This window comes from Anabrus simplex, chromosome 4 (genome assembly GCF_040414725.1).
Source record: "Anabrus simplex isolate iqAnaSimp1 chromosome 4, ASM4041472v1, whole genome shotgun sequence".
Classification (NCBI taxonomy): Eukaryota; Metazoa; Arthropoda; class Insecta; order Orthoptera; family Tettigoniidae; genus Anabrus; species Anabrus simplex.
In genome coordinates, this window is record NC_090268.1 from 393,142,900 (window position 1) to 393,162,758 (window position 19,859).

Genomic DNA, 19,859 nt, shown 5'->3' on the forward strand with positions numbered 1-19,859 from the left:
CGGGAATTTTCGGCGCAGTTATTCTTAGGTAAACAGATAAGATGACGACTTATAGTGTTATCACTTAATCCAAAAAAAGGCAAGGCAGAGGCCAGAAATATAATAGAAATACGGTAAAACTTTTAGCAAATGACAGAAAACACCTCACGGTGTGACATAATGGGCTACACTCCGCGGTACTGTTCAAATGTTAACAACGTCCCTTATTGCTATTCGGGGACGATTGTAACCTTCAACGGCATTCCGCCAATATCCCGCAGAATGGCCGATTGACGTCTCCCTTGGTTTCTACCCAAGGAACAACCACGAGTTTACAGGAGTGATGACAAAAGTGGCAATATGTTACTCCCCTGCTGGCAAGCTGTCAGAGACGTTGCCATGATAACATGTAGGTTCGTTGTCTGTCTATCGGGCACTCAATGCAGCGCATGAGTCCCGCAGAAGATAGTAATTTTCTCCGTTACTTTAAAGTAAGTTATGGGAGTATTCTGCCCGACAGCAGGTCCTAACATCCGCAGAGGTATGCCTGAGCCGGAGTTTACGTACGGTAGGGTGGCCAGTTCCTTTCCGCTCCTCCATTCCTTTACCACCCACCAACAGCGCGTGACAACCCATCCAAATCTTGACCACGCCCGATGTTGCTTAACTTCGGACATCTCACGGGATGCGCTGTTTCAACACGGCTACGTCCGTTGGTCGTTATTTTAAGAGAAAGCGAAATTATATTCATGAGAATTGTTGTTTATAATGAGGGAACATTTCATTTATAGTCCACGGATTTTACAAAACATCAATAGTAAGTTATAAGAGAAAACAGAAGTAAAATTTGCTGGTCTTCCTATAAACCCACCGCCTGTTCAGAGATTTTTAAGTCATATGTGTATCCGAAACGTTCTCCGGGATAAGTAAACTCTAAATTTGAAGCTTGGTCGAGATTTATCCAGCAGTTTCGCCGTGATGGTGCAACAAACAAACAGACACGAAAAATAAAAACCACTGATACGGTTTTGGGTTGATCTGAAACAGATAAATATCTGAAAAATTGGCAAGGAAAACGAAATTACAGACAGCGGACACCCTACAACTTTATTTATGTTGATTTATACATTACCACCCCCTCTCCTACCCTGCCGGCCAACTTTCTGATGGTGAAAAGTTTTTCGACCAAAGGGGATAGAACCGGATAACCACGTTGATTCCTTAATGATCATGCTCACCAGGCAGGATTATATTTTCTTTATGCGTGAAATAATTGAATAAAGTTCTAAGAGGAATTGGCTTTTATGCGTCCCGGTATATTTCGCAGATCTATAGAAGGGAATGTAATTAGCGTACAATGGGAAAATATGTTGTCCTTACTGAATTTCAGGTAGAGTAGACTAGCCTAGAAGAGGTGGAACATTTCAATCAACTGCTTATGATGTTTTTCGTTATGAATGACAATATGGTAAACAAAATCGAACGAGGTATATTAAAACTAGTTCAGTGAGCTCATAGTTGCGGTACTTGTTAACAAACTTACTTTATATTACAATTTTACGGGAAAACTAATCAAACTCGATGTTTTGCAATTATGACGGGTCATTTCCGTTTTCTGCTTTTTTTAGTACGTAATGATCATAGCTACATGATTTATCAAAAGGAAATTCCGAAATACTTACAGAGATTTAAAGTGGCGTGCCGTTTGAACGAACTAGTCAAGTCCGCGGCCTCAATGAAACTGCGGTCGGAGTCCAGGTCGACTCCCGTATCGGTTGTTATGTGCATTTAAGAAGAAGATTGACTAGTATTATGATTATGTCTCCATTTTTAACGTTCACACTTCCACTTTTCTTAGTTATGTTCATTTGAGTTGCCTTTAATACAGTCAATATTTTCATGGAACGTTTCTGAAGAAGTTAACAAAAAGCATTACTTGAAAGGGTTAAAACACATTTTGCCTTCATACGAGGGCAAGTCAATAAGTACTTGCAATTTTGCTCTAATTGTTTTTGGTTGGCTCTATGGCTCTGATGCTACGTAGAGTTGGCCGCGCCAGTCTCTATTTGCACCAAGGAAGAACAGTATTCCGTAATCCACTTTTTGTGGTCCGAGGGTTTACCAGGAGGGGAAATCCGTAGAACAATCACTCGCCTGTTATTCAGGATCTTATGACGCTTTTGTTCAATATTGGCATCAGTTACGTCTGCGGATGGATGCCCGGATATTTCCCCATCCTTCACACTCGTGCAACACCTTTTGAACTGTTCAATCCACTGGTAAACACTTTGCTGTGACAAAACATTGTCTCTGTATTGTGCTCAAAGTCATCTATGAATTTCCGCTCCTGGTACACCCTCAGATCGCAGAAACGGATTACTGAACACCGTTCTTCCATGGTGCAAACAGAAAGTGGCGCGGCCATCTTTACGTCGCAACAGCGCAAGCTGTACTGATCTGATAACGCTGAAACCTACCAAAGGCTTAGACAACAGTACCATCTAGTGACTAGTGAGCACACAACGCTGTAGAGGGATCATAAAGACGGATAGAGTAAAATTACTGATACGTATTTACTTGCCTACGTAGTTTTTGATTTCTTCAAGAAACAATATTCATGACACTGGTCAACACATATTTTGTTGCCACACGTCTGAAAGTAATTTTAGGGTTAATTTTTTGCACTGATTCTGAATGTGACAACAGTTTTGCCAGATTGGCTGTAGTTTTTGAGATATACAGTATGTCACAGACATTCATGAACAATGCAAAAGATAGGCCTATATATGCAAACGTGTAAGCTATTCACAAATCACATCAAAAATTAATAAAAATGGTTTTTACTACGTATATGAAATGCCAAATATCAGTCAATGCAGTACAAAGAAAAATCATCCTAATTAACACTTAACAAATCGCCGTCTATTTGATTTTCTTCTATGTGGATCATCAGAGCAATCATGTTGAAGACTCCAACAGTAGGCATCCATTATATGCGCGTGCCACCTTCCTTGGTATCTTTATATCTTGATGGAACCTCTCCCCTTGTTCCTCACTAAAAGCACCAGGAGTACCTGTAAACCGGTCTATGTCACTATGAAGAAAGTGAACTTCAGTGCTCATAGCAGCACCCACATTTTTGAAGTTTGAAGGCATGCGTTGTACCAGTTCTTCATAATTTTCAGCTTTATGGTTACCGAGAAAGTTCTTAACAACCAGGACAAAGATGATCGAGGCATATGCTTGAGTATTCGTTGTGGAGTTTATTAAATTTTGTTCCTTGATGATTTGTTACATTTGAGAGCCATTAAAGATTCCATACCCAATCCAGGAAAAAACTGAAAATGTGTTTGAAACCATCAACACCTTTGTCTAGGGCTGTAACAAATATTTTTATAAGCTCCAGCGTTATATGGAGAAGGGAGAGGAGATGGGGTTTTGCCTGTCAAGCAAAGGTTCTTTTATGATGTTTGATGCACCTAGTAATATTTTTCCTTTAAGCCCATACTACTTTTCTCCTGTGGTCTTCTTTTGATCTGTTATCCCACAAGCAGATTAAACAAGAGTATTTAGTGTATCAAATTTGCCCGTCCTAGTAACAAGTTCACCATCTTTAAATCGAAACATAGACCACAGATGCACATGGTGCAGTAAAACGCATGTTATGCTTCTGCTGGAACTGTCTATAAAATGTCGCCAATCTTCTAGATGGTATGCAGTAGTCTAGGAATGTCATTAGAGTGTACTACTTCTCCATATTGACCAAAATAGGGAAGAAGTGCTGTCTCTCTTGTCCGAAAAAATTATGTTAGATTCAGGCTTTAAACAATTCTTTTCTTTCAGTCTGGAAGCTAAAAGTTCACAGTCTTGCTTTGACAGACTTAGATCTCGAATGAAACCACTGAATTCTTTCTCGGAGAACTGTATCTGTGTAGACGTACTTCCTTCATAATATTAACTGCCACTGCTTACACCTGCACTACACTATAAATCCTGTGTATCTTCAACATAAGAAGGTCAGAAAGGGTAGTGAACCTCGGTGTGCGGGCATCTTCGCTGTATGGCACACGTTGCCTTGCTGATTCCAAATCAGGATATTTATATTTATGTTTCATGTACCGATTGAGACATTTTATATTCAACACACAATAACAACATGCATTGTGGCTCTCTCTACACCATAGCACACTAAATTTTAAAATTTTTCTTCCTTCATTCGTCCGATGACCTAGAAATTCTACACATGTTTTACAAACCACATGCGGAGCCCAAGGCATATCTTGGTCTCCGAGTTTTGTTCCAAAATACGCCACATACGCTTGTTTAACAAAGTCTGTAATATTTTTTCTATGTTTCTCCTGGCAATATTCGCCACGAATGTAGCAAAATGCATTGGGGTCATTCAGACGTCTTCGTGAAAAACTCATACTGATCCGAAAATTGAAAAAAGAAAGCAAGTTACTTAAAATAAAATAGAACAAAATAATATTGAAGTAAGGAATAAATGGATGCTTACAATACTGTAAAGACTTAATAAGATTTAATTAAAACAAAATATTAAAATTAGAAATAAAAAGTTGTCGACAGCATTATTACATCAACACCCTATATCTCAAAAACTAGAGAAAATCTTGAAAAACTACCGTCATTTATGAATTCAGCAGCTTCCATATTCTATAAATTCGTTTAAAAATCATTGGCAAGGGAAAAAAGGTGTTTTTGTAGACGAAACCAAATCCCGTTGTGGAACAGCCCCGAAGGGCCATGCCTACCAAGCAACCGCTGATCAGCCCCTCCCTCCCCCCACCAAGCACGAGGTCTCGTTTGGTCAGCACGACGGATCCCCTCGCCCGTTATTCTTGGCTTTCTAGACCGGGGCCGCTATCTCACCGTCAGATAGCTCTTCAATTGTAATCACGTAGGCTGAGTGGACCTCGAACCAGCCCTCAGATGCAGGTAAAAATCACTGACCTGGCCGGGAATCGAAGCCGGGTCCTCCGGGAAAGAGGCAGGCACGCTATCCCTAGGCGGGGTCGGTTTTCTTTTACCAGTGCAATTTTATGGGAAACTTTTAGAGAGATAACTGCAGCTTATTGTACGTATCTGGAATACATTGAAGGTGAAGGAATTTAAACGATTGTGCGTTATTTATGCCTGTATCTACAACTGGAATAAAAAATCACATGGGAAAGAGTATTCACATAATTTACATGAAAACAAGAAAATCAAATTCTAATTAAGGATCAATTTCTATTGAATTTTACTTGTATGGGCTACATGTGTAAAATAAAGGTTTTTTCACGAATAATATGCCATATAGTATGCTGGCTTTCACGACATTTACTTCATTCTTCCCAATGTATTAATACAAATATTCCTGTTACAGGTTTTCAGAAACGAGGGACAATGGCCCGTGAGAGTATTGTTCGATTCAATTTTAAAGTATCGACATGAAATGCGGGCCGATTTCTTTAAAGGAGTGGAAGGAGTAAAATCTACGTAAGATGTTAACCATTTGTACTTATTATTGGTTGCATGAAATGTCAATGAAAGTAATTCAAAGCAAATATTGCAATAGACCAAAACATCACTTTCAAGATGATAGTATTAAGTTTATTGGTTTAGTGAAAACCTGCATGTTAGTACATACCTCTCGAGGTCTGTAAATTACAATTAGCTTCTGTTGTTATTGTTGTTGATGATGATGATGATGATGATGATGACGATGATGATGATGATGATGATTGTTATTTTGAAGGAGTCGTGAAGGAATAGGGCATACCAGTGTTATTGTATCTGGCTTCTCACAAAGTCAGTCGTTATTCTATTCCAGGACAGTTTGTGTGCGGTTTTCGAACTTTAAAGTCCAATTCTGAGGCTTGTGTCACGCGATAATGTTGATGTCCATGATTCATTGAGATTTCATAACTCTAGTCAAATCATTATCGCCGCCATCATCCTCACCTCTCATGGACACTAAGTGAAATTTCATTCATCAGTGTGTTAATATGAATTTTCGTCTTTTTTGCAGCCAAGGTAAACAGTGGCACGATTTCAGAAGCAGCGTTAATCCGGCTATGATGCAACCACGTAACACGAAGTTATATGTTGGACCGATAGATAGCGTGGCTAAGGAATTCATTCAGAGGTAACGCTGAAAATATCCTTTTCTTCAATTTTTTACATAAAAGTAACAAGTACACTACCAAGATGCATTAAATAAATAAATTGTTTGTCCTCCGATGAGGGTGAACAATTAAATACACAATGCGTTAAAATAGAAGCCTGTCTCTAATTTTAATTTACATTTACTATAAATTGAAGGATTCCAAGGAAGATTGAACAAGAAACCTGATGCGAAGTGGTCCGAGGGCAGAAAGAAACAGCATAGTGAAAGGATGAAAGAACATTGGAAGAAACGGAAGAGAAAACAACAAAGTATGAAGAACTGAATTGTAATTGGCATGTGGTCCTTAGCAGGCCTCATCGGAAAGAATATTTGTAATAAATTGGGAGGAAGGAATTGGTGCTACTTCTAATGGGTGGGTAGGAGATATAGATCTGCGCTCAGATGGCACTCACTTACACCGCAGTGGTACGTATAAGTTAGGAAATTTGTTTGGAAGGGTAATAGGGAGGTATATTCAAGAAAATGGGGTGGCCTAGGGAGCGGTGATAAGGGAACAGGGAACTGGAAATCAAGTAGGAATGACATAAAATTGTTAGTGTTGAACTGTAGAAGTATTGTAAAGAAGGTAATAGAATTAATTTAATAGATATATACTTACCAGATATTGTAACAAGATTTGAATCATGCCTGAGAAGTGATGAAATGGATGCAGAAATTTTCACACGGATCTGGAGTGTGTTTCGTAGAGATAGGATAGGAATGGTCGGAGGGGAAGTATTCATTCTGGTGAAAGAAGAATTTGTAAGCTACGAAAAAGTTAAAGATGAGACACATGAAATTCTAGGTGTAAGGCTCATTTCTAAGGATAATAGGCAGCTTGATATATTTGGAGTGTACAGACCGGGGAAGGGTAGCACTGACACGGATTCAGAATTATTTGATAAGTAATCAGCTATGTAGGGAACGACATGGAAGGAAATGTGATTGTAACGGGAGATCTAAATTTACCAAATGTCAATTGGGAAGGAAATGAGAACGACAGGAAGCATGACCAACAAATGGCATATAAGTTAATATGGGAAGGACAGCTGATTCAGACAGTGATGGAACCAACCAGAGAGAAAAATATCCTGGATGTGGTGCTGATGAAACCAGATGAGCTCTATAGAGAAACTGAAGTAATAGATGGTATTAGTGAACATGAAGCTGTTTTTGTCGTAGTTAAAAATGGATGTGACAGAAAGGAAGGTATTAAAAATAGGACTATTAGGCAGTACCATATGGCTGATAAAGCAGGCATGAGGCAGTTTCTAAAAAGTGACTATGATCGGTGGAAAACGGTAAATAAATATGTAAACAGACTCTGCGATGGGTTTAAAGAAATTGTTGAGGAATGTGAAAACAGGTTTGTACCTCTAAAGGTGGTAAGGAATGGTAAAGACCCACCTTAACATAATAGAGAAATAAAGAGACTAAGAAGGAGGTGCAGACTGGAAAGAAATAGAAATGGCTGTGGAGGTAAGGAGAATTGAAGGAACTTACTAGAAAATGGAATCTACCAAAGAAGGCAGCTAAGGATAACATAATGGCAAGCATAATTGGCAGTCATACAAATTTTAGTGAAGAATGGAAGGGTATGTATAGGTATTTTAAGGCAGAAACAGGTTCAAAGAAGAACATTCCAGGAATAATTAATGAACAAAGGGAGTGTGTATGTGAGGATCTTCAAAAGGCAGAAGTATTCAGTCAGCAGTATGTAAAGATTGTTGGTTACAAGGATAATGTCCAGACAGAGGGGGAGACTAAGGCTAAAGAAGTATTAAAATTTACGTATGATAATAATGATATTTACAATAAGATTCAAAAGTTGAAAACTAGAAAAGCGGCTGGAATTGATCAGATAACCGGGGATATACTAAAGACATTGGGTTGGGATATAGTACTATATCTTAAGTACTTATTTGATTATTGTTTGGTCGGAGGAGCTATACCAGATGAGTGGAGAGTTGCTATAGTAGCCCCTGTGTATAAAGGGTGATAGACATAAAGTTGAAAATTACAGGCCAGTAAGTTTGACATGCATTGTATGTAAGCTTTGGGATGGCATTCTTTCTGATTATATTAGACATGTTTGTGAAATTAATAACTGATTCGATAGAAGGCAGTTCGGTTTCAGGAAAGGTTATTCTACTGAAGCTCGACTTGTAGGATTCCAGCAAGATATAGCAGATTGGACTAGACAAAAGAGTGACAGAATGGATTGCTATATTTCTAGACAATAGATCTCAGAGAATTAGAGTAGGTGAAGATTAACCTGACCCTGTAATAATTAAGAGGGGAATTCCTCAAGGCAGTGAGTGTTATCGGACCTTTATGTTTCCTCATATATATAAATGATATGAGTAAAGGAGTGGAATCAGAGGTAAGGCTTTTTGCGGATGATGTTATTCTCTATAGAGTAATAAATAAGTTACAAGATTGTGAGCAACTGCACCGTGACCTCGAAAATGTTGTGAGATGGACAGCAGGCAATGGTATGTTGATAAACAGGGTTAAACGTCAGGTTGTGAGTTTCACAAATACGAAAAGTCCTCTCAATTTTAATTACTGCGCTGATGGGGTGAAAATTCCTTTTGGGGATCATTGTAAGTATCCAGGTGTTAATATAAGGAAAGACCTTCTTTGGGGTAATCACATAAATGGGATTGTAAATAAAGGGTACCGATCTCTGCACATGGTTATGAGGGTGTTTAGGGGTTGTAGTAAGGATGTAAAGGAGAGGGCATATAAGTCTCTGGTATGACCCCAACTAGAGTATGGTTCCAGTGTATGGGCCCCTCACCAGGATTACCTGATTCAAGAACTGGAAAAAATCCAAAGAAAAGGGTGATTTCCGACAAAAGAGTAGCGTTACAAAAATATTGCAAAGTTTGGGCTGGGAAGAATTGAGAGAAAGAAGAAGAGCTGCTCGACTAAGTTGTATGTTCGGAGCTGTCAGCGGAGAGATGGCGTGGAATGACATTAGTAGACGAATACGTTTGAGTAGCGTTTATAAAAGTAGGAAAGATCAAAATATGAAGATAATGTTGGAATTCAAGAGGACAAACTGGGGCAAATATCCATTTATAAGAAGGGGAGTTAGGGATTGGAATAACTTACCAAGGGAGATGTTCAATAAATTTCCAATTTCTTTGAAATCATTTATGAAAATGCTAGGAAAACAGCAGATAGGGCATCCGCCACCTGGGCGACTGCCCTAAATGCAGATCAGGATTGATTGATTGATTGATTGATTGATTGATTGATTGATTGATTGATTGATTGATTGATTGATTGATTGATTGATTGATTGATTGATTGATTGATTGATTGATTGATTGATTGAGCTGCAAGGCCGGCGGTTGGATTAGCGGGATGGCCACGGCTGATCCATGGCACTTCAACTTTGCACTTAGACCGACCACCCACCATCACCTTCATTATAACAAATCTCCCTGGCCGTGGCGTTATCCTCTAGGTGGCCCGCCTCCTCCTTCAGGGAAGGAATGAAAACTTGCATTAGGACAGGTTGAGTATGGACGCATGGGCAGGTGTTATGTAGGTTTTTTCCTGCAAGTAGTGGCTCCTCAATATTGCGTTCCAACCGATGAACCGCCATCTCCTTCACCATGCCAAATCTCTCCGTTCAGGGCGATAAACTTGCAATAGTTTGGATTAGGGCTGGATTCAGGGGTGGGTGCAGAATAGATGTCGGCCTACAAATGGTCACGGCTTGACCACGGCCAGGCAACTCTGCATTCTGACCAGCGATTCAGACAGAGGTCCTGAGGCCACGGCTCTATTTTGCATATACACCTCCACATTCGGGAGATGTTGAGGGCGGTCCATCGACCATCGGAAGTCTTGAGAATATATTTTCGTGGTTTTTGCATTCTCATACAGTAAGGCGAATGCCGAGAAATTTCAAGGTATAGATTACGGCCACCAACCTTATCAAATCAAATGACAGACGACGTTATATTTTGGGAGGCCCACCATCCCCTTCAGGTATAGGATCAAAACTTATGTAGTAGTAGTAGCAGTAGTAGTATCAATCCAGAGGTCGATTTGTTACATTCCTCCATGTCGCCAAAATCTGTGCTGACCTTTTAATATCTTCTTAACTATTTCAACCCACATCTACACTATGCTAATCATATTCTTGAATTGGCCTCCCTCCCCACCCCCCACTCCAACCCCCCACCAAGCATTCCTACCGTCTCCAGTTACCCCCACAACCACCTGTACATGTCTTGAGTCTCAATATATGCCCTACTTTTTCCACCACTCCTGTTGATCAAATTTCATCTAATCCATCAAACCTCACGAACTTGATTCTGTAAATCATAATTTGTATTCCGCTTCTCCATTCTAATCGCCAATATTCTTCTCTGACACCACATTCTTAGGAACTGAAAATTAATATCATATTGGTCCACTACGGGATGTTCAAACAGTTTAATTAAATCCCAGGGGCTTGTAGAGTGAATTAACAGATACAGTTTTGAATAGGAATCCATGTCAGGGAATGTAGACGTGCCAGAGGTAAAATTTCACAAGAAGTGTTTAAATGATTCTGCTGAGTGAAGGAAAGGTAGTAATTTAATTTGTTGGGACTCAGTTAATCACAGTTCTAACTAATCAATGAAAAAAAGAATGAAAATCCAGAGCCTGTTTCCAGTTATTTGAGCGGGTCAGGAATGGAATGAATGAAGCCCCATCTAGCGGTGAGGATAGGAATTGTGCCAGCTGCCGATAGGATTCGTCGTGTCGACCACACGACACCTCGTAATCTGCAGGCCTTCGGGATGAGCAGCGGTCACTTGGTAGGCCAAAGCCCTTCAAGGGCTGTAGTGCCATGGGGTTTGAATTCCTTCCCTACCAGCCTCGCAGTCGGGGTAGCCAGCCTGCCTCTTACCCAAAGCCCCGTGTTCCATTCCCGCCAAATAAGGTATGTCTACCTGGATGAGGGCAGGTTCGAGATCAACTCAGCCTACGTGAGAAGAATTAAGGATCAATATAATGGTAAAATGGCTGCCTTCATCCAGAAAGGAAGAAGACCAAGATACGTAGCGCTGACCATGCGTCCCCCGGTAACTTGATCGGCAGTCGTCTTGTCGCGCTTACCACGTGTCTCGGTAATCTCCAGGTCTCCGGGCAGAGTAGTGGTCACCTGTTAGGGCAATGTCTATCAAGGCAGTAGAGCCATGTGGGAAAAGGAATTCCCTCTGTAAGACTATCCATGCCATTCACATTGATTACAGTGAGAAAACATTCTTTGATAGTGAATAAAATAAATTAAATAAATCTGTGAAAATACCATTTATTGAGGGTTACGAGCGATTCTAAAGGAAAATGAAAAACAATTAGAGAAAATATAAATAACATTGTTGTTTATAAATTAATCACTTGAACATACGAGACTCTATGTCATGTTATCTTGTAAATAACTACATTTTCTTTTACTTTTCGGTCCAAAGAATGAAGGATCTACGAAACAAGAATGGACAGCTGCCTGACGACTTTATGGACTACTTTTTTCGATGGGCATTCGAATGTAAGTATGAGTTTCATGTAATGTCTTTCACTAGAGCAATTGACAATCCTTAGTAACATTTAAACTAAGGACTAGATTTTAGAAGGAAAAAATGTAATTCAAAACGGAAAAAAGGGTGAAATATTAAAAAGGGAAAAAATGGAACGAATTAAAACAAAGCTTAAAAATTGAAAAGGGAGAATTGTCTATGTCACTTTTCACTTCATTGTATAAGGAAGGAGTTGTACATAATTAAATTCAACATTTCTGTATGCGTTAAGGACAGATTCGGCTTCCTTGAGAGTAAACCGACCGCTCAACATCAACAGAAACCAATCTTGAAAAATTGGTTTTGATTCTGAATTCCAAATCAGTGCATGTCCCCAGTATTTCAATGTCCGGATATTTCTGATAAATTTTGTCTGAGTTTATCTCAAGTTTACTCGGAATTTTTTCAATCACATCCCATTTAGTATCTATCGATTAACTCTCTTCCTGCAGTCTTGTGATAGCATCCGGAAGAAATTTAAACGTGTGGAGTGCATAAAGTTCGGTCTCCAAATTTGGACTCTCAGTAAAGCCTTTGTCTGCGCAACAGCTCCAGATCCTTCGTCATCCAACGAAATAAGACAGGTGGTGTTGATTGCTGTTTTGAGAGGAAGTTCAACTGGCCAACCATACCCTATTAACACTAAACAGAGGGAAACATGGGAAGGGATCAAACAATTCGGAATATCAAGGTATCAGACGGCTGAGGCGCTGGTCTTCTGACACCAACTTAGCAAGATCGATCCTGGCTCAGTCCAGTGGTATTTGGAGGTGCTCAAATACTTCAGCCTCGTGTCGGTAGATTTACTGACACATGAAAGCAATCCTACGGGACTTAATTCGGGCACCTTGGCGTCCCCGAAAACCATAAAAATAGTTAGTGGGACGTAAAGCCAATAACATTATTATTATTATTATTATTATTATTATTATTATTATTATTATTATTATTATTATTATTATTATGTCACACCGTCGGGGTCAGAAAAGAAAAAAAGAGTTGCCCAAGGGATGGCGTGTATGGTAGATGAAAGTGATGAATAATAATGTTATTTGCTTTACGTCCCACTAACTAAACTTTTACGGTTTTTGGAGACACCGAGGTGCCGGAATTTTGTCCCGCAGGAGTTCTACTACGTGCCAGTAAATCTACCGACACGAGGCTGACGTATTTGAGCACCTTCAAATACCACTGGACTGATCCAGGATCGAACCTGCCAAAGTGGGGTCAGAAGGCCAGCGCCTTAACCATCTGAGCCACTCAGCCCGGCAGATGAAAGTGATGAGCCTGGAACAAACAGGAGGAAGCAATGCCAGGACTGAGCTAAGGGCCCAGTGGTCACAAACCCAAACTCCCCGAGTTGAGAGCACCTGGAGCCTCTTTTAGTCGCCCCTTACGGCAAGCAGAATATACCGTGGGTGTTTCTCTACCGCCCCCACCCACAGGGGAGCGACAGAAGAAACTCCTTAAACTTTGCGAAATGTTTCCAGGAAAAATAACAGCACATGAAATCCATGTTTCCCATGTGGTTATAATGGGGAAGTTGGGTGACGGTAAGTCTTTGATTTCCTTGTAACAGTGCATTTCACTGGGGGCCTTGTCCGACTCGTCGGCTGAACGGTCAGCGTACTGGCCTTTGGTTCAGAGGGTCCCGGGTTCGATTTCAAGCCGGGTCGGGGAATTTAAACCTTAATTTGTTAATTCCTACGGCACGGGGGCTGGGTGTATGTGTGGTCTTCATCATCATTTCATCCACATTACTACACGCAGGTCGCCTATGGGAGTAAAATAGAAAGACCTGCACCTGGCGAGCCGAACCCGGCACTAAAAGCCATACGACATTTCATTTACTGGGGGCCTTAGCGTTTCCTTACGTTCAGCTATGAAGTCCTTTGCCGTGTAGTATTTAATTCCGATTGCTTCTCATATCCTGTGCAAAGCATGTGCAACGCATGTTGTGTGATGCAAATTAGAATAAACAGGTTTCAACAGTGAAAACGATGAGGTAATGTATGGTGTCTGGTCAGCAACGACTTACCATAACTTGATCGTACTGAATCCCCGAACACCAGAGTTTAAAACAACAGTTTTAACAGGGCAATCATTAACATTTTGAAAGAATATATCCACATATGAAAATGTACTTGGTTTGGTATCAGATTCAGGTCGATACGTGGGGGCATGCTTTAAAGGATTGAATAATTGATGACCATCATCTACACTTTCAGAATTTTGCGCACAAGGTAAACTTAGTTGGAGGTGTCTTTTTAAAAGAAATGTCACAACTAAACCATTATGCATTCAAATAGAAATTCGCTTTCTTATATTAATGGAAAATGAATACACAGGTTTCTCGGAGAAAGTTATTCTAAACTTCTAGCAGTAATATTTCTTTTCCCGTGCTCACACGCTGGAATTCGTGGTCAAAATCTGTGGAATATTCTAACAAGTATTTATATCTGTACATGTTATGGGCCGTGAATTCATCAATGTTAACAAAGCATTTAGATACTGTATTTCAAAAAATTCTGGATACAAATGTGTTAAACATTAGTTTTTCACCCTTCCTAAATATTTTTAGTGATGAATGTCATTACTGTATTTTGAAATGCAGTGTCAGACTAAATATGTGATTCATGTCTCAGTCACAATTAATTATTTAATTTTCCAATTGGCGGACTCTTCCTACCCTTTTTCACATAAGTTGTGGGATGAATTGTTAATTATATATGCACTGTGCTTAAAATGAGTGCTGGAAGATGGTCAAACATATATATGTTGCAATTCAGGGGCTCTTTTTCCAATGGAAGTGTAAAAAATGGAAATGAAAAACATGATATGCTTATGTGCAACATAAAGTTGACTTGTCATATGGCGAAAAATGCGACATTTGTTTTTTCCAAGCGTTTGGCAACATTTTTAATCCTGTCACTACTGTCCGAGTATTGTCAATAGATATTAAATATTAAAGTGAAAGTAAAACAAAGATCCGATTCTTTCCGGATGTTAAATATGGAAGTAGAGTATATAAATATTTTCATCCCCAACTTATATAAATATTGCAGAAAGATGAAGATGCACATTGCCTGCAAATGCTGTTGGCAGTTAAGCTCAAATACCAGGAGATTACACAAGCAGCTCTCCAATATATTTGGGCTCCAACCAACAGCGTAGATGCTGAAATATATTTCATTGCACGTGACAGGACAACACAAATGACAGAACAAAATATTGTGGCATGTTCCATGAGTTTATTTAACTGCGTTACTATTCATGAACTTGCATGACGTAAGTTAACTTTGTGTATGTTCTCCTTATTTTCCCAGGTTTTCATCAGTGTAAATTTCTCGTTTATTTCTGTCTTATACTTAAGCATGTATCAATTGTTCTATTCTTCGCTGCGTTACTTTTACATATTTTAATAGAACTACAAATAAATGCACAATATACATTATGGATTATTATCTCCCTATTAACCGTTCACAAATGTGATTTTAATTTCACATTAACGTCATTTCAAAAGATATTACTCATTTATCAGTATAGCCCCATATTACATTTTTTTTCTCCAAAATGCTATGGAATGCTGAACTGCAAAACTATAAACGTTACAAAATGCTTAGTGTTTAATTGAAACGCTAAATTTCTGATTTCGAAATGCTAAAAATCACCACCCGCAAATATTACTATACATGGAGAATTGTGTCTTTATTTTAAAAAGTTATACAAATGGTCTATAAATGGAAAATCCAGCATTAAAAGATACGAAAGTCGGAAAAGAGGAAACAGGGAACTAAGTCCACTTTAATACGGAAGTAGGATACATTTATTAATGTTTTTGTTGTTGATTATTTCATGTTTATGCATTAAAGAAGAAAGGACCTTCCTTTAAAATCCGGACTCCACTCATAATAAACGCAATATAAGGGTAAATAGAGCGTGTGTGTGAGTTGACGAGACCTTTTCGTGTGCGGCCTTCATGCAGTCTGTTACTGAGTTCACATCGTGTAAAGGGGCCTACGCTAGAATATGTGCGCAACAACGGCACAGCAGTTATTTGAAGTGACTTTAATCGGCACGCTGAAGGTAATGCAACACAATGCGCGTTTCGTCCAACTTTGATAAACTGTACTTAGCCACCTTCGTGCGCTATGTAATTGAGGGGGATTCACCCTCCATATGTATATTTATATTCTGATGAGCAATTGAATAAGTTGCGTGTAACACCCCCATCCTCATTATCACGACAGCAATGTGGAGTGACAGTAAATGAAATGGCGTATGGCGTTTAGTGCCGGGAGATCCCAGGATGGGTTCGGCTCGCCAGGTGCAGGTCATTTGATTTGACTCCCGTAGGCAACCTGCGCGTCGTGATGAGGATAAAATGGTGAAGAAGACAACTCATACATCCTGCCCTCGTGCCAGGGAAATTAACCAATGATGGTTAAAATTCTCGACCCTGCCGGGAATCGAAACCGGGACCCCTGTGACCAAAGGCCAGCACGCTAACCATTTAGCTATGGAGCCGAACTTGGAGTGACAGTGACTCCACACCACACTGGTTGAATGTAAAGTCATAAAGTCCGATGAAAAATTCACAGCCTCCCAGAGACATTTCAGTGGAGAGCCAAAGGCACGCACATCTCTCTTGACAGCATCCTCGATGTGTTCATTAGGATTGATGTCGGGTGAACTTAGGGACTAGGCAAGCATCCTCAAATGAATGATGTGTTCATCGATCCAATGCACAACAACTGGACGGTGTTTGGTATTACTGTGCATACAGATCGTCTAAAGTGTGTTGGAGGTGAACAAAACTCATAGCAGGTTCCTTATCGCTCGTCGGTGACTTAAGACGAAACGCTGGTTAATAGAGCAAACGCCTGAAAATCCTTACATCTGATAAGTTTTTTGACATGCTCTATTGGTGGAAAATTATCTAATTCCCTCCTTGGGAACTTAGAATTTCCAAAACAACCCATTGCCTCGGATCTTTGTTGACGCACTGTACTAACTGGTACCACGATTCATTTGTCCAGGCCAACTTTCTCTGTGCTTTGAGAATTCAGCGCGTGTGTTCCTGATCCAGTGTCATTCTTTGTGCCTTGTGACGTGCTGTGAGCAGTGGTACTCTTATGGGACGGTGGCTTCTCTCATTGTGAGGACGTGGTCCTGGATGGCATGGCTGCTCAACTTTGTTGTTCTCCAACATTGAATCCGCGAGTAAACTGTTGCAATGTAGCTGTCTATGCGCACTTACTCTCCAAACCAGTCGATGGTGACCCCTGTTAACAACTCGTTGTGATCAACGATATTGATTTTACCCTAATCTACGTGCTCATGGCACACGCTGAACACGGTAGTGCATGGAAGCTTCATTGCCTCTGTGATGTAGAAGATGGAATAGTCCGAACGTATGGCATCGACAATCTGGCTGTTATCAAACGCACCGTAATCTCCCGTTCACCACCTGATATTCACATGGACAATACGAGATCTGACGGCATCGCAGTCATGTACCACGTCGATCAATTACATTCGCCAGGTAACCATAGCTCCATTTTGATAAAACGGCAGCTATCTCTAATTCAATTGCGCATCAGTGTATGCACTGGCTGACAGAGCAAATGCAACACCAAGAATGAGTGGTCAGAACTTTATGGCAACTGCAGGGTAGACTGACGTCACTGAGGTATGCTCATGATGTGAAATGCGTCGCTGTGCTGCGCACGTAGCGAACGATAAATGGGACACGGCGTTGGCGAATGGCCCACTTCGTACCGTGATTTCTCAGCCGACAGTCATTGTAGAACGTGTTGTCGTGTGCCACAGGACACGTGTATAGCTAAGAATGCCAGGCCGCCGTCAACGGAGGCATTTCCAGCAGACAGACGACCTTACGAGGGGTATGGTGATCGGGCTGAGAAGGGCAGGTTGGTCGCTTCGTCAAATCGCAGCAGATACCCATAGGGATGTGTCCACGGTGAAGCGCCTGTGGCGAAGATGGTTGGCGCAGGGACATGTGGCACGTGCGAGGGGTCCAGGCGCAGCCCGAGTGACGTCAGCACGCGACGATCGGCGCATCCGCCGCCAAGCGGTGGCAGCCCCGCACGCCACGTCAACCGCCATTCTTCAGCATGTGCAAGACACCCTGGCTGTTCCAATATCGACCAGAACAATTTCCCGTCCCGTCGATTGGTTGAAGGAGGCCTGCACTCCCGGCGTCCGCTCAGAAGACTACCATTGACTCCACAGCATAGACGTGCACGCCTGGCATGGTGCCGGGCTAGAGCGACTTGGATGAGGGAATGGCGGAACGTCGTGTTCTCCGATGAGTCACGCTTCTGTTCTGTCAGTGATAGTCACCGCAGACGAGTGTGGCGTCGGCGTGGAGAAAGGTCAAATCCGGCAGTAACTGTGGAGCGCCCTACCGCTAGACAACGCGGCATCATGGTTTGGGGCGCTATTGCGTATGATTCCACGTCACCTCTAGTGCGTATTCAAGGCACGTTAAATGCCCACCGCTACGTGCAGCATGTGCTGCGGCCGGTGACACTCCCGTACCTTCAGGGGCTGCCCAATGCTCTGTTTCAGCAGGATAATGCCCGCCCACACACTGCTCGCATCTCCCAACAGGCTCTACGAGGTGTACAGATGCTTCCGTGGCCAGCGTACTCTCCGGATCTCTCACCAATCGAACACGTGTGGGATGTCATTGGACGCCGTTTGCAAACTCTGCCCCAGCCTCGAACGGACGACCAACTGTGGCAAATGGTTGACAGAGAATGGAGAACCATCCCTCAGGACACCATCCGCACTCTTATTGACTCTGTACCTCGACGTGTTTCTGCGTGCATCGCCGCTCGCTGTGGTCCTACATCCTTCTGAGTCGATGCCGTGCTCATTGTGTAACCTGCATATCGGTTTGAAATAAACATCAATTATTCGTCCGTACCGTCTCTGTTTTTTCCCCAACTTTCATCCCTTTCGAACCACTCCTCCTTGGTGTTGCATTGTCACTGTCAGTCAGTGTATATATATATATATTACATCTTTTTTCTTGTCTGATTAACAGCAATATCCCTGGTCGCTTTGGATACTCGACTGGGTTCTCTGCAGCTGAATAATAAACCAGATTCAGAAACTGAGAAGCTCATCAAGGCTGCGCAATTGGTTTTTCGGGCAATGTTCACACTCGACATTCCGCCTTATCTCAGCCCGTCCGAGAGGGAGAAGTTATGGAATGAGATGGTGGAGTGCATGGATTACTTCAACGAGTAAGTAATATTCCTTCTCCACTGTTCTCTTTAGCTTCCTACACTTGCATTTAATAATTCCTCCTGCAATTACAATCATTTCCATTCCATAAACATGCCTCTTAAAATAGCGGCAAGTACCACTACGAAACGCCCGTGTGAAGTACACTCTATGATTTAGAAATTTTAGTTACCTTCAGCTCAGCAACAATAATGTAGGACCCATGGTACTTTTTGAAATGTATGAGCCACGGAATTTATTGGTTTCTTTTTCATTTGAAATCTCGATGGAATGATGGTGTACGAATTTCCGAAAGAAGTGTTACATGAGGATAAACCTTCATATATCGCATACAGTTACGTATTATCTATAAACAGGTTTACTCACCTAAGATGTCCACCTAAAATAACTTGTGAACCAAGGTGAAATATATCATTCAGTTCTCACTTTTAATAAACCTACGAAGAGGCTCACGGCCGAACTTGCAGTACTTCTCCAGGGTATGAATATCTGTTGAGATACCGGTACTAACTTTGTTTCTTTAAATGGAAATACCATCTTTCCTATTTAGAGGCCTGAAATTACGGACATGAGATACGCATTGCTGTGATTATTCTGAGAATCGGACACTGGAATTTATTCGAACTTGCTTCACTTTCCAGTCTGTACGATAGAACAAAACCCAGCCACAAAAACGATGCCCTACTTATGAAACATGAGATGTAGAAAAACTGAGTTCGTTGGCCTTCTGACAGCTATGTAATAATAACACAGTAACTGTTTCTGCGTTTCTCTGACAATTTTTACGGTTTCTCAGAGAAGCGAGATGTCGGAATTGTGTCCCTTAGGTGTTCTTGTATTTGTGGATA

At 41.0% G+C, this 19,859-nt stretch overlaps 1 protein-coding gene across 1 annotated transcript in view; it reads left to right on the forward strand.

Moving 5' to 3' along the window:
- LOC136872034 (probable cytochrome P450 12a5, mitochondrial) overlaps nt 1-19,859 on the forward strand; it is a 60,438-nt gene that overhangs the window by 14,812 nt on the left and 25,767 nt on the right. Inside the window, exons 4-7 of the mRNA XM_067145857.2 lie at nt 5,366-5,478; nt 6,011-6,127; nt 11,629-11,705; nt 18,809-19,010. Coding sequence (XP_067001958.2) covers nt 5,366-5,478; nt 6,011-6,127; nt 11,629-11,705; nt 18,809-19,010 — 509 coding nt within the window. The remainder of the gene's footprint in view (nt 1-5,365; nt 5,479-6,010; nt 6,128-11,628; nt 11,706-18,808; nt 19,011-19,859) is intronic.